This window comes from Terrapene carolina, unplaced genomic scaffold (genome assembly GCF_002925995.2).
Source record: "Terrapene carolina triunguis isolate 2854851 unplaced genomic scaffold, T_m_triunguis-2.0 Scaffold66, whole genome shotgun sequence".
Lineage (NCBI taxonomy): Eukaryota > Metazoa > Chordata > Testudines > Emydidae > Terrapene > Terrapene triunguis.
This window is the reverse complement of record NW_020664417.1, coordinates 24,022,657-24,037,053: the sequence shown is the minus strand read 5'-3', so window position 1 is coordinate 24,037,053 and position 14,397 is coordinate 24,022,657. Positions and strand designations below refer to the sequence as shown.

Below are 14,397 nucleotides of genomic sequence, written 5' to 3'. Positions count from 1 at the left end.
CCAAGATGGCACAAAATTCAATATTTTTGCTATGGAATTTGCCATATTGCCATTTTTCTGTAGTTCTGCCTTGCTCAGACTGGCCTGCAGCTGCTGCCTTCCCCACATGGTTGAGTTAATAACCGGTAGATGCTCCCTGTATTGTTCCATGGAGCCAGTGCAAGAGTTTGGCTTCTAGCCAGGGTGTGTGAGAGGCAGAAGTGTAAGCCAAGTGGAGAATAGCATAGCAGCGCAGTCTTGAGGAGCTGGGGAGATGAGTTAGTGACGACAGCTGCAAGGCTTACCCTCCTCCTCTCCCCCCGCCCCCCCCGGGGGCCCGGGTGGGAAAGGGGGCCCAAGGCCCGGGAGTGGGGGTCAGGCTTCCGGGAAAGTATAGGAAAAAAAAAAGCTATGCTCAAAAGTAATTGTATATTAGTTAAAAAATATTCACTGATGTAAAATTATGAGCCATAGTTGTGTGTGTTTGTGTGGGAAATGGGAATGGATAGTATTTCATGTCGGTAGACTAAATTAATGTTGCCATGGAACGTAGGGAATGGAATATAGAGGTTGCTGCTACAGAATTCAATCCCATTGTGCCTCTGAGTACCCAAGGGCTTGTGTGTGTGTGTGTGTATGTATATATATGTGTACTGGATGGCTTGTCAGAACTGTGTGTTGCCCTCTAGAAGCTAGTCTGTAGAGGAAATGGGGCCCTAATGCTAATACAACTAGCGGAGATTCTCATTTCGTTCAAGTGCTAGAGGCATTTGTTCTTGAAGAAAAAGGGCCTGACCTTTATCTGTGAAGCCACAGAAAGCACAATAGGTGATGACTATGAAATCCTATGTGCCAAGAAGTACAAGGGATTTACATGGATAACTCTTGTTAGAGTTAACAAGTTTTGTACTTAAACCTCATGTTCCTTCATGGGAGAATAGATCCCTTTGTTTACTGCAGTAGCTAGCACGGTGGAGCTGCATTAAATATACTGTTAACTCCTTAAACTCAATTTTCTGGCTTTTATTGGTGCCCTTTACATAGTTACTTTTAACAAATGTTTTTGTTCAATTTCATTGTAGATTGTTTTATATTCTAGCAATGCCTTGAGGCATATATTTGGTTAACTGTAACTGACTTTGATTTTTACTTTGTTCTGGTTTATTCAACAGGGTGGGCTAAGTGCCCAGGCTTTTGTTCGTATTGAGATAGAAGACATTAACGATAATCAACCTATTTTCGACCCTGCCAGCTATGTGACAAGCATCAGTAGTCATACGCACCCAGGAACAGAGATCATCAATGTCGTTGCCACAGACAGGGATTCAGGGATATATGGAGTTGTGACATATGAGCTGGTTCCAGGAGAGTTTTCTTCCCTTTTCACAGTGGATACTTCTTCAGGTACAGTATGCATGTGTGACACAGAAATTATAAGACACACCATGTCACACTTTTTCTTTGAAATTTAGTTTCTTTGTTTAGAGTCAAGTCATAAAATCGAAATTTAGGCCCTGTGGCATATGTGCAAGATATTTTCTTTGTTTCTGGGGGGTGGGGTTGTGAGCAAATGTTAAATGACCTTTGCATCTACTGGAATAAATAGAGCTCTAGAATGTATGTCACGGGAAGTGGAATGACAAGCAGCTGATGTCATTTCTCTAGCATTTTAAATTGGAAACTAGAGAATTTTGGCCATGCATCAGTTGTGCATTAATTACTTTATACATATGTTAACGCTTAGAACACTAAAGACTTATCTTGCGTGCGTTTTATTGGGGGATAGTTAGTCTCCCCTCCCCACCAACAAGGAGCCTCCTCTTCTAGATTTCTGTTCCCTCCAGGACTTCTATCAAATAAGACCCTTCCTTATAGCCTTCCAAAGTGTGCCACAACAAATTTCCCAGCATGCTGATAGTCTCATGCTACCCACCAGTCTCTAGTTCTATGTCTCTGTGTGACTCCACTGTCAGCTTCATGAGTATCCTTTCCTGCTCCTTACTTCCTGACCTGACCTCCCCCATTCTGACTTCAGGCTTGAGGGAGAGGTCTGGATCCCACACCTGGGGGCCCTGAGTCACACTAGGAGTGTAAGCCAAGGCAAGAGGGCATTTTGATAGGGTCAAAGCAAGTCAGGATGAACTACTTCTAAGAGTCTTTAATGCACCTTGCCTTCACAGAACTCGCTCCTTTAGCACTGCCCAAACAGCAGTCCCTGCTGGTTTTTTTGTTATCCTGGGAAACTCTCCAGTGCCTACTGGATTAAATACCAGGGGCATAACCAATGCCCAAAGTACACCAGACTTTCAATATTTGGCTTTTAATATTTGGGAACTAAACCAGAACTACAGTTCAACTTGAAATCTAGTATACGTATACTACTAGGAATATATCCTGATCGTCAGTATTATTTCCTGATAGTCTGTCATTTAAGATTAATTAATTTTGATATAGGGGATTATTTCATATGTTTTAATAATTTTGCTGTGTTGTGATATGTGTGTGTGTATTAGCTGTTTGGCATGGAAATCATCATAAGGAAATACTCTGTTCTCTCAAAATGCTGCCTATTTGCATCCTGTGACCTAACACCTAAAATATTCTGATGAACAGAAGAAACTAATCTTCTTAGGAAGTTGGCCCGCTTATCTTGGCTATTTCATAATTTACTTTTACCATGGACCTTAACTGCCTGTCAAATCAGTCCCTCTAGGGCATAACTGATGCCAAAAATATATAGGTCAATCAATAATCAGGGAACTGGATCTCCACAGTCATTTAACTGATTGTTTCAAAACTGCATCAGTGGCCTTGTCAGAGAGAGCCCCTGTAGGTTACTCAAGAAGAATTGGCTTTGCAGTATGCCTTTCTTTAAAGGGTTCTTCTCCCTTGAATTGTGGCCCTTTGGCCTGATTTTTCCAGTTTGGGTGATTTGTAAATGTCATCTTTAATCATGAGGAACACTTGAGTCATCAATATCTTGTGGAACTATCATGGTATTTTATCAAACAGAGACCAAATTAATAATGAAATAACCTGAGGTCATTATTCCTGGCACTTATAAATGAAAAACCATTTGGGTTGAAGACACTATTCCCAACCTTATAGCACTTGGAATCTGATTGCATATAATCAGATCTCATGGATAATTCATGATATCCGGCTGTGTTTTATTTTAACCTATTAATATTAATGCTGATGTGTCCTTTTTGGTAAAGGATACCCTTTTTCCTTTTGCCTTTTTTTCATGTCTAGCTGCAGCAGTGCGTATAATTAAGTAATGGTGAGCTGAAATAGTTTCTAGACTGTTGGCTATATCTAAGTGACAATAGCCCTTGTGACTGTCAGGCTACTTCCCAGAAGCTCTGCAATCTTTCTGGGTTAAGTAGCTATGGAAGTTGATCAGTATTAAGAATTGGAAGCAAATTCTATGTCTTGCTCTGTGACAGCCCAGAGACTGAGTTCCTCCTCTTCCTTGTTTTCTGAGAGGCAGGAAGATGACCAGTTGCCATTTAGGATTTTCCCTTTCTGTAAGAATCTCTTCTCTGCTTCTGATATTGGAGGGATTCACTGAGAACATCGAGTGTCCCTGCTGTTCTTCTCTCAAGAGGTTGTAAGGAGACTTACTCCAGCTGCCATGTGGATTGCATTGGCCCAGTTTCACGGGGAGAAGGAGATGAACAGAGACTATCAGAAATAGAAATTGTATATTGAGAACAGGTGGGCTGCAAACTTCTATAATCTCTCCTCTCTCATGAGCTATTTGAAAACATACTTCAGGGAGGTCCTTTTTTTAGCCTTCACTGTGGACTTTCCCTTGAAGCCACCATCTGTGGATTGTACATTGTACAATATTGTGGATTTGTGTCATGGCAAGTCCCATCTCATTTGCTTTTTTCACTTGCAAAGAAGGGATTAGGGAGATGACAATGTGGTATGGTAATGGAGGTTGGGGTTAGAAGTTGCATGTGAATTTATTTTACTAATCAATTTCTTAATTTCTAAGTGATAACTGTAATTGTTGGAAATGTGTTCAGGGATCAGGCAAGATAGTTAGTTAACTGAGTCTTTTTGACTTATTTTGTTAGTCCTTAAATAGTTTGGCTTCTTTTGATATGTACATGGGACAGAGAATGGTATTTTCAGTTTTAGGAAAAGACATTACAAAAAACGCATTTTTTACTAGCTGAGAATTATAGTAATATAACAAAACTCATGTACCAGATGAAGCTATTCTCCAGGCCAAATGAGATTTTTATTTGACAGTATCCAGAATGTATGTTTGTGTGTTATTGTAGCTCAGCTCAGGGGCAATCTCAAATTGCTGTATTCAGGATTTGTAGCACTCGCCAAAAAATAAAATTTTCTTTCCACTTTCTGAATAAAAAAAGAAATGGATAACAAAAAACACACACACACACACACAAAAACCACCTGCTTGTTGAATATCACTTCCTGCCAACTATGGCTTTGCTAAGGAAACTATATGACTGTATTACCAAAACTGTAAGCTTTGCACAGTAAGCAAACTGTGTTCACAGTAAAAAATCTTCATGATCTGTTGGTCATAAGAACATAAGAACGGCCGTACTGGGTCAGACCAAAGGTCCATCTAGCCCAGTATCCTGTCTACCAACAGTGAGCCCTTTAAATATTGGTGTTACATTAGCTAACTTCCAGTCATTGGGTACAGAAGCCGATTTAAAGGACAGGTTACAAACCTTAGTTAATAGTTCCGCAACTTCACATTTGAGTTCTTTCAGAACTCTTGGGTGAATGCCATCTGGTCCCGGTGACTTGTTAATGTTAAGTTTATCAATTAATTCCAAAACCTCCTCTAGTGACACTTCAATCTGTGACAGTTCCTCAGATTTATCACCTACAAAAGCTGGCTCAGGTTTGGGAATCTCCCTAATATCCTCAGCCGTGAAGACTGAAGCAAAGAATCCATTTAGTTTCTCCGCAATGACTTTATCGTCTTTAAGTGCTCCTTTTGTATCTCCAAAAAAGAACAGGAGTACTTGTGGCACCTTAGAGACTAACAAATTTATTAGAGCATAAGCTTTCGTGGGCTACAACCCACTTCTTCGAATGTATCTCGATCATCAAGGGGCCGCACTGGTTGTTTAGCAGGCTTCCTGCTTCTGATGTACTTAAAAAACATTTTGTTATTACCTTTGGCTAGCCATTCTTCAAACTCCTCTTTGGCTTTTCTTATTACATTCTTGCACTTAATTTGGCAGTGTTTATGCTCCTTTCTATTTGCCTCACTAGGATTTGACTTCCACTTTTTAAAGGAAGTCTTTTTATCTCTCACTGCTTCTTTTACATGGTTGTTAAGCCACGGTGGCTCCTTTTTTAGTTCTTTTACTGTTTTTCTTAATTTGGTCGTAGCAGTTGGTCAGCAGCAGGAGATTTAAAAATAAACAACCAGTTTTGACATCTAGATATTATGAGGTTGGGCCTGATCCAAAACCTATTGAAGTCAATGGGAAACTACCATTTATTTCAGTGGGCTCTGGTTCAGGTTCATTGTGTGGTTCTTCTAGATCAGTTCAATGGAAAAAAGAGCTTTTCATTGGACGGACAGACATGGATACATATTCCAGTACAAGGATTAGTGGAATTTTAAAAGACAGGATCAGTGGCATTTATGTGCTTTTTTTTATTTTTTAGATTCTCCATCATTTAGAATATTCTTTTAGAAACTTGTAAATTACATTTATTGTGCTTCTCTGTATGTAGATATTAGGATTAGCCATTTTTCATTTGGCTGAAGATAGATTGTTCCAAAAGTAAATCATTTGAAGATTGCATGTAGCTAGAAAACCATTTTGGTGTGTGATTGGTTACCAGTTCTATGCTCTATGCCTGTTTTATTATAATTTATTTCTATTGGTGGCGCAAAATCCACCTTAGTTCACTTTTATGTTTTACTTTCCTGGGTACCTGCATGATCCATGTTATCTATGCCAGTGGTTCTCAAACTTTTTTTGTTTTTTGCGGACCACTTAATGATCTTTTCAAATGTTATTTGTACCATTAGCTAACTATTGTAAAGCGCTTTGAATAAAAGCGCTATATAAAAAAAAATTAAGTTTTTTTGTTCTACAAATAAAAGCACACAACTCATATTAAAATATCTCTCCCCCACTGCAGCAGCCCCTGAGCTGGGGCTGAGACGGAGGGGGGTGTCTCTCCCTCTCTCCCCCCGCCGTGGCAGCCCCTGAGCTGGAGCTGGGAAGGAGGGGGGTCTCTCCCCAGCAGCCGCAGCCCTGGAGCTGGGAAAAGTCTTCTCTTTCTCTGGCTGCCGCAGCCCTGCACATCCCAAATTCCCCCACCCCCTCTTCTCACCTCACCTTACATGTGCGTCTTCTCCAGTGTCCAGGCACCTAATTAGTGAAGCCACGCCTCCGCGGCTCCACTAATTAGGTGGGTGGCCCTTCATTCTCTTGTGTGTGGCCATCCAGGCACGCACCTTAGAGGGAACTATCCGCAGACCACCTGAGTGGAGCTCGGACCACAGTTTGAGAACCTCTGATCTGTGCTATTTGCTCTGTGAGCAGCACTGGTTAATTGCCTGGAGCAAAGCATACTGAAGAACTATGCAGGCTAGTATGTTGTTTAAGCTGTCTTTATCTGTTTTCCCCATTAATGGTTAACAATACTTTACCTGAAGGTGTCATGCTGTCTGGAGTGACTCACTACTGTGAGTGCCAATCTCAGGTCAGCCTTTCAGAAAACAGGACAGAGGCCCAAACCGGTGGTAGGTTCTATAATTAGATTTCATCAAGGTAGTAACAAATGTGCATTCCTGGATCACTGTACCAGCTTTATCATGGAGTCATAGACAGTCCCCTTAGGCTCTCCATCTTGCCACCCAGACAAACTGGACTTAGTGATAATGGTCACATAAACCAAAAATCACACCACATCAGATTGCTCCCAGTCCCAGGAGATTAGTCACTTACCCCAGATCAATTGGTATTCCAGCTCTTACACCAAAGACAACGAAGGCACCACATTCTATACTAAACTCTAACTATAGGTTTATTAGCTAAGAAAAAGAAATTAGAGATATTGAGAGGTTAAAGCAGGTAAAATACATTAACAGGTGAATCAAAGTTCGTAAGTCCAAAATGATAGCAGAGGTGTAGTAATCTGCCAGTTTCCCAAAAGTCTTTTCAGTCCTACCCAGAATAAGTCTGAGGATCTTCTGTTCAGTTATTCCACCATGTTAGAATCCAAACAGCCCAGAGATAAAGGATCATTCCTTTAAATCCATTTTATAGCTTCTTCTTACAGATAACAATGCGACAAATGTTTTTACTCACTCCATGACCACCTGCTTCGAAATTAGCATTTCCTGTTACAGTCCTTAAATCCTTCATTAGCATTTCACAAGATTTCTTTGAGTAATTTAGTTACAGGGTTATACATAAACACAAATGTTTGTGATCACAAACAATAGGGTATTTCTCTAGTTTCCATGAATTGAACACCTGAACTCATTCTCATACTAACACACACTTTAATCTAGGGTTATCTAATTACAGGGGCATACATAATGTAAACATAATTTCAGGGGGTATATGCAATGTAAATGTAATGTAATAGTAAACAACAGGATATAGATAGGTGAAAACAATACAATTAACATCTCCTTTGATCTCTACTAACACAAGTGACTTGGCCTGAATATCTACTAATACATGTAACTCCTTTGATATTCACACACAAGTGAATTGGCCTATGGCTTTGGCCTGAGCTGGTCTGTCAGTGTCACGAAGGTATAGAATATTTATAGGCATGGTTGAACAAGAAATTAGAAGTTGTGGGCCTTAAGATGCAACTGTAACATGACAGTAAACCTAGGCAGCAGTAACTCGAAAAAAATGACATTGACTCCTCGATTTATCATCTTTTTGTCACAACAGCAGCATTATTTCTGGGATAGCTGATGGAACACACACATTGTTTCTTCTTTGGTTGACTTTTATTTTTCACCCATGGACATAGAGTTCATCCTTTAGTCTTGTAAATATCCTACCTGAGAGCTGTAGAAAGACCTAGGATTATCACCTCAGTTTTTTCAAGATAGCCCTGATTTGAGGAGACTATCTCAAGTCTGCGAAATATGTTTTGAAAATTATTTTGGCCCAGTCTGACATCATCATGTTGAATTGCAGAACTTGGTCTGTGGTCTGACTCTTCACACAAGTGCTCTCTCCTTGTTCTTGAACGCACACATTCATTGACTATCATGAAATGTCTGATCTGAATCATAGAGAGACAAGGTGGGTGAAGTAATATCTTTTATTGGACCAATTTCTGTTGGTGAGAGAGACAAGCTTGTCTCCCTCACCAGCAGAAGTTGGTCCAATAGAAGATATTACCTCATTCATCTTTTCTCTCTAATATCCTGGCACCAACATGGCTACAACTACACTACATGCATGACCTGGATCATGAGAGCTGAGTTAAAGCACGCAGTCAACAGTTTGTTTTCTTTTTTATAGTGTTGTATTCTCAACATGAGGTAATCTTCATCCTCTAGACCATTAAGTTTTACCAGAACTGCTTTCACTGGTCTTTGAGTGTCTGTTGATTTCAGTGGGCTTTGGCCCTTTTATCAGAAGGACTTATTTCTTCCATCTACTCAATTCAGAGAAGATACATGTTAAAAACAGCAGACAAGTAGTATTACTAATGCTGGTTGGGAATTTTTCATCAAAATGACTTTTCAATGTAAAATGCAAAATTGGCATTTTTCGTGGGAAAATTTTGATTTTTACAAAAAAAAAATTCCACTGGGAAAATTGAAATGAACTAGCTTATTTTTGGCCAGTATGACATACACTGCATCTGCCTAAGTCCATAGGTGTTGGAGTTCAGGTACTTCACTCCCTCATTCTCTTCTATGGTTTGCGCTCCTTGGTTTTGACCACCTCCCTCATGGTGTACTGTGGTATTCCCTCTAACTCAGCCACATGGTGAAACATGTGAGTAACATTGCTCTGGTGCATCATGGGAGATGTAGTCCAGCCAAGGAGCCAGTTCATAAGAAAGAATAAAGGCATGAAGCACTTGAACTGCAACTTCCATGAATTACTGCAGCACCTTAGGCAATACAGTTTAATGTCAAACTGACTCAAAATGAAACATTTAGATTTGGTTCCACACACCAGAATAAAATGTTTCAATTGGAGAGTGTCAAAAAGTTTTGTTTCAATCAATAATGTTGAAGTGAAATATTTTGACATTTTTAATTGAAAATTTTTGATACCAAATTTTTTACCAAAAATTTTTTTCTCGACTTTTCATCCAAATTCAGAATGAAAACAAATGTTGGAATATCAGAAGTTGCTGTGGGACATAAATTCTGATTTTCGCGTAACCCTAATTATTACATAGTGTTTAATACATACCAGATTGTAGACTACATCAAAGTAAAACTGGGGTGTGTACTTCTTTTAAAAAGAATAAAGCTTTTTATGGCTGCTAATGATGTTTTCATACTATAATTTATTATAGGAAAGATTAGTCCGCTTAATTTTTAAACTACTCCTGGCATTTCTACATGGTATGCAATAAAATAAAATTGCTACACACATGAAGGGGTTCGCTTGAGTAAAGACAGATTTAAAATTAGGAATGATTTATTTTGGAACGTTCTAAGGCCACATTTTTTAGTACAACCCCTTCAATGCCTCTTTCCCCTATTTTGCATAAGTAATTGGTAGCATATGTAGAACACTGAAAATCATGGGACTGTATATGACAATGGGTTAGCACGTTAAGCTTTCACCTCTGAAGACCTAAGTCTGTGTTAGGTCATAGCAGAAGACTGGGTGGGCGGCTTCACTTAGTCATTAGTGGATATGTATCTCCATCACAAGACTGCCACAGAATTTAATAAAAATGAATTTGATTGGCAGTCTCAGCTATGGAGAAGACTAAGACTGGGAACAGTAAGGACCCAGGATTAGGCCATAGGAACAGATTGGGTTAGCAGAACAGCATGAAAAAAATATACACTGTGCCAGCCCTCGTTGTACATGGTTCTATTTTCATTCAAGATCACTAAAATGCAATAGAATCAACCAAATATGTGGAGAAAAATTACTAAAGCCTTGTGCCGAAGACCCTGTATTTGTGATGGTCGGGTGATGTGTGCGTTTGTAATGCATTGTACTGCAACACACTGCAAAATGTTTTACAAAATATCTTGTAGTTCACTGGATGTCACATCTATGAATTACAAAATTTTACCAGATGGCAGAAGGGCACACCCCCACTCCATTCCACTGCCACTGCTGTTTGGTCTACACGAAGCTGCTTACATGGCTTGACAGCAGCAAAAAGAGGAAAAAGTAGATCAAAAACTGCTTGTACAAAAAACATAAAAAACTGCACTTAACAAGCAGTAAAATACCATCACTCAACATGCTTCTCCCATAGATAATATATAGGCAACTAGAACATAATCCAACTACTACATACTACAGAAGTTTTGCTTTCTTCTTTCTTCCAGTCTGCTAATATTGGACTAATCCTCCTAATCAACATACGATAGATCAAAATTTCACATTAACTATTGTGCTCCAGAGCCAATTTTATAGACCCAGAGAGCCCTGAAGAGTGTTTTCCAGTTTTTACCATTTTGTGAATGGTTGACTGGCACCTTTCAGAAGCAAGGGCTCCCCAGATGTGTCTGTCAGCTCTGGGAAAGGAGGGAGCACTAACTCATTGTGACTGAAAGCAGCAAGTTACACCAAAGAATATTTGGAAAATTCTTCCACTATGTCAGACTGCTACAGATGAGCATAGTAGGCAGCAGAGCAGATCAGTTTGAGGCTCAGGATGATATGTAGAATGCTCTGTAGTGCCCTCTATGAAGGGGAAGAGCAAAGAAGCCCACTCTCATTGGGCTTCTGCTTCAGTGTCTGTCTCTGTGCCTAAAAAAGATTGTCTCTGGTTACCATGGCAGTGTAGTTTTTGTCAGGTTGAGTGCTGAGAGCTGTTTTAACATCTGTGAGCCTGCCAGCTCACAAAACTCTTTTACTGAAAAGATTGTTGATTAAACAGAGATGCTCTTGGAGAAATTCAATAAGTTAAGTAATCAGAAAGCTCTGTTTGAATTCTAATGTCTTGCTGACCAGGTAAAATGCTTTGGCAGTCCAGGAGCCATATAGGTTATCTCAAAAGGCTCTGTGTTGTCTTTGAAAACACATATGACTGTTTCCTTGCTATGGAACTACATAGGAGAGCAGTATGCCTCTCTGGGAGATTTGCAGTTCATCATTAGCCTGGATTCCAGCACACTCCATTGTCATGTGCTTTGAGTTTTTAGTTGCCTGTTCAAGCCTTGTGTAGAAGTGTTATTGTCTAATTTTTTCCATACACAGGGAACAGCCTGAATTACTTCTATGTTAGATTAAGGGAGCAGAAGTATATCTCCATGAGACTGCATTTTGAGTCTCTTCTGCAACATTCTGCATTACTCTACCTCACAAAATGACAGCTGTTCTTGCTGGCAGAGTCAGACTTCTTTAGAAATGTAAAGGTGCAGTAGGGAGAAAACAGTAATAATCCATTACATCATATTATTTTTTAATTTATTTATTTGTATTGCTGTAGCACCTGGGAGCCCAAATCACAATCAGTGCCTCATTGTGCTCGTTACTGTGCATACACATAATACAAAGACAGTCTCTGCCTCAAAGAACTTACAGTCTGATTATACAGCAAGAGACATCCGATGGACACTGTCAGACGGGTACTAGATAAGTCTGAGAAGATACTGGGCAGCATGATAAGCAGCCGTTTCAGCATTCCAGCTGCTTAACAGTTGTCAAGTTTGTTTGTTTTTTGTAGGCACCATATTAAAGGACAGTTTTATGGAGCTATATAGTCCACAAGAAGGAAAGTACACTTAAGCAGTCCATATATCCTCAGTATTGCCCAACCCAAAAATTCAAAAATCATGAGTTAGATGCCCCTAAATCATAAGATTAAATATATATATATATATATATAGTGTTTTTTGGTCTAGCTTTTGATTTTTTTAATGCCGCCCACCGTGTGTGAGTGTGTGTGTGTGTGTGTGTGAGAGAGAGAGAGAGAGAGAGAGACGAGTACTGCAGTATCAGTTCTCCCAGATTTATAGAGTAAGATGATTTTGACCCCCACTGCAGGAGCTCTCACTGGAAGACCCAACTGAGATCAGATTACACAATTTTTTTATAAAATCCGATTAATTTGGCCCACTGACTTTAATAAGACAAATTAGAAACATTTCCTGTTTGCAAACATTTGCAATCTCCAAAATAAACAACTGCCACTGTAAAGTAAACATGCAAATTCAATCAGACTTTGAACCAGCAATTGAAAATCTCTGCTAAATGATTGTGATGTCATGAAGTATGCAAATCTTGTGTGAGGGAATTACAATACTTCTGTGAAACAGTTACATTTAAATGCTAGTGTTTAGTTTTCCTCACTTTTAAGTACTTATACAAGTTTGTGGAAGAGAAAATTTTGGTGGAATTCAGAGAGTGTTTAGTGAATAGGTGACAGAAAGTGAGACATGGAGGGTCAGGCCTAATGGATGGAGCAGTAGCAGTCATGCCTATTGGTCGATGCAGTGGCAGCCAGGCCAGGAACTGGTGCCAGTGGTCAGAGTCAGGCGTCAAAAGCAGGTTCAGAACAAAGCAATGGTGGGGCTGGGAGCAAGGGCAGGGCTGGAGTAGGACTGGGAGCAAGGTTGCAGTTGGAGCAGGGGTGGAGCAGGCTAAGGCCTATGGAGTCTGTCATCCCTCAGGCAGGGAAGAATGGCAAGCTATGAAGTGACATTGGGCAGACTGAGCTGCTGTTTCTTTGGTGAGGCTTATCTGCCTTCTCTGAGACAACAGACACCAGACCAGCTCCTGGTTTGTGGATTGGCTGGAGCCTAGCACAGAAATGACTTACCATTGCACTTGGTAATCAGGCTCTAGTTCAGGGATGTCTTATAACACACACATGGCTTACAATAGGCTCAAAACCCAAATTCAGAAAGCTAACTGAAGCGTGAACAGATACACAGCCGGATGTTTTAAAGTTCCAGTCCTCTGGTATCAGATTGTGACTGGCCATTGTCCAGATGAACTGGGAGTAGGAAAGGTACAAGGAGACATCCTTCCCTGGCCCCACATAGCCTAATAAAAGCGCAGCCAAATCCCAGTGCTCAAAGAAGTGCAGGAAATGCTTGCCCCAGAGGCATATGGCTCCCTAAATGAGTCAGAGAGTAGGCAGAGACCAAACTCCCTCTCCCTCTAGTGCATCCCCAGGAGTATCGCAGCAGGGTTGTTCTAGGAGGCAGGAGGTACAGCTCCATATCACTCATAATACAAATTTGTGCCTGAATGGTACCGTATTACCCCCATTCTTGCCTTGCTTGAAAGGCTTACACACTGGAGTACTTTGTACCACCAGAATGTTAATGTATTGTGTATTGATTAATAATATCTGGCTCACTAATATTTGTAACCCTGGAAGCTAAAATAATAATTGCATGCTTGAAGGAATAATCTGCCTGCTGATTAGGCTACGTGTATTATAGGTGGTATTACCTCCTTTTTTAAGTGTCCAAGTACTGGCCCCTTTTGAATGCAGAGTGCCAGACTAGTCAGATCTGAATGACATATTCTCTATCCCTAGTTTCATATTTTTTTATTTTGAATGATTATCATAGCACAATATATTTTGATACAGATTTCCATAAATTAAGCACCTATTGTGGCAAAACCTACAATTTTATACATCTAGATATTTTCCATATGTGTATTTGCTTTTTTGATAGAAAGGAAATGTAATTTTAGTACAAGAATCTAGGCAGAAGGGGCTGTAGGAAGCTTTCTCCATATAGGGGTGTAGGTTTAGGAAGGAAACTATTAACTGGAAATTGGTATGTAAAGGATTGCATGGTACAACAGCAGCAGCAGAATACATAGACCTTTCAAACTTGTGGTGAAATAGTCCTGCCAGCGGGCAAAGGGCCTCAGTGCCAAGCTTTATTAACCTAATTCTTTCAAGCTAGAGCTGTTTCTGTTATAGCAAATAGAATGTAAACAAAATTGTAAATGCCCCCAAGAAAGCTTTTATTTCCTGACAGTTATTAAACTAGTTCTTTATAAACTGTATTTTGGAATGTTGTGTTATGGTTGCTGTCAAGAAAATAGCTTCAATAAAACAGATGCATTTTGAATACAGAAGAAATGATAAACCTGGAACCTAAATTTGATTTTTCAAAGATTATAAAAGAGCAAAAATAGGCAATGAGAAGATGAACTAGAAGTGAGATAAAGGGCCATCCTCCTCCTCCACCTCTGCAACTATACTCTTGATGTTAGACACAGGATCCCATCTACTACATGC

General features: G+C 39.8%; 1 protein-coding gene across 1 annotated transcript in view; it reads left to right on the top strand.

Moving 5' to 3' along the window:
* The window catches only part of DCHS2 (dachsous cadherin-related 2), a 238,094-nt gene that overhangs the window by 129,626 nt on the left and 94,071 nt on the right, over positions 1-14,397 (top strand). Inside the window, exon 3 of the mRNA XM_024198243.3 lies at positions 1,152-1,383. Within this exon, the coding sequence (XP_024054011.2) occupies positions 1,152-1,383 (232 nt within the window). The remainder of the gene's footprint in view (positions 1-1,151; positions 1,384-14,397) is intronic.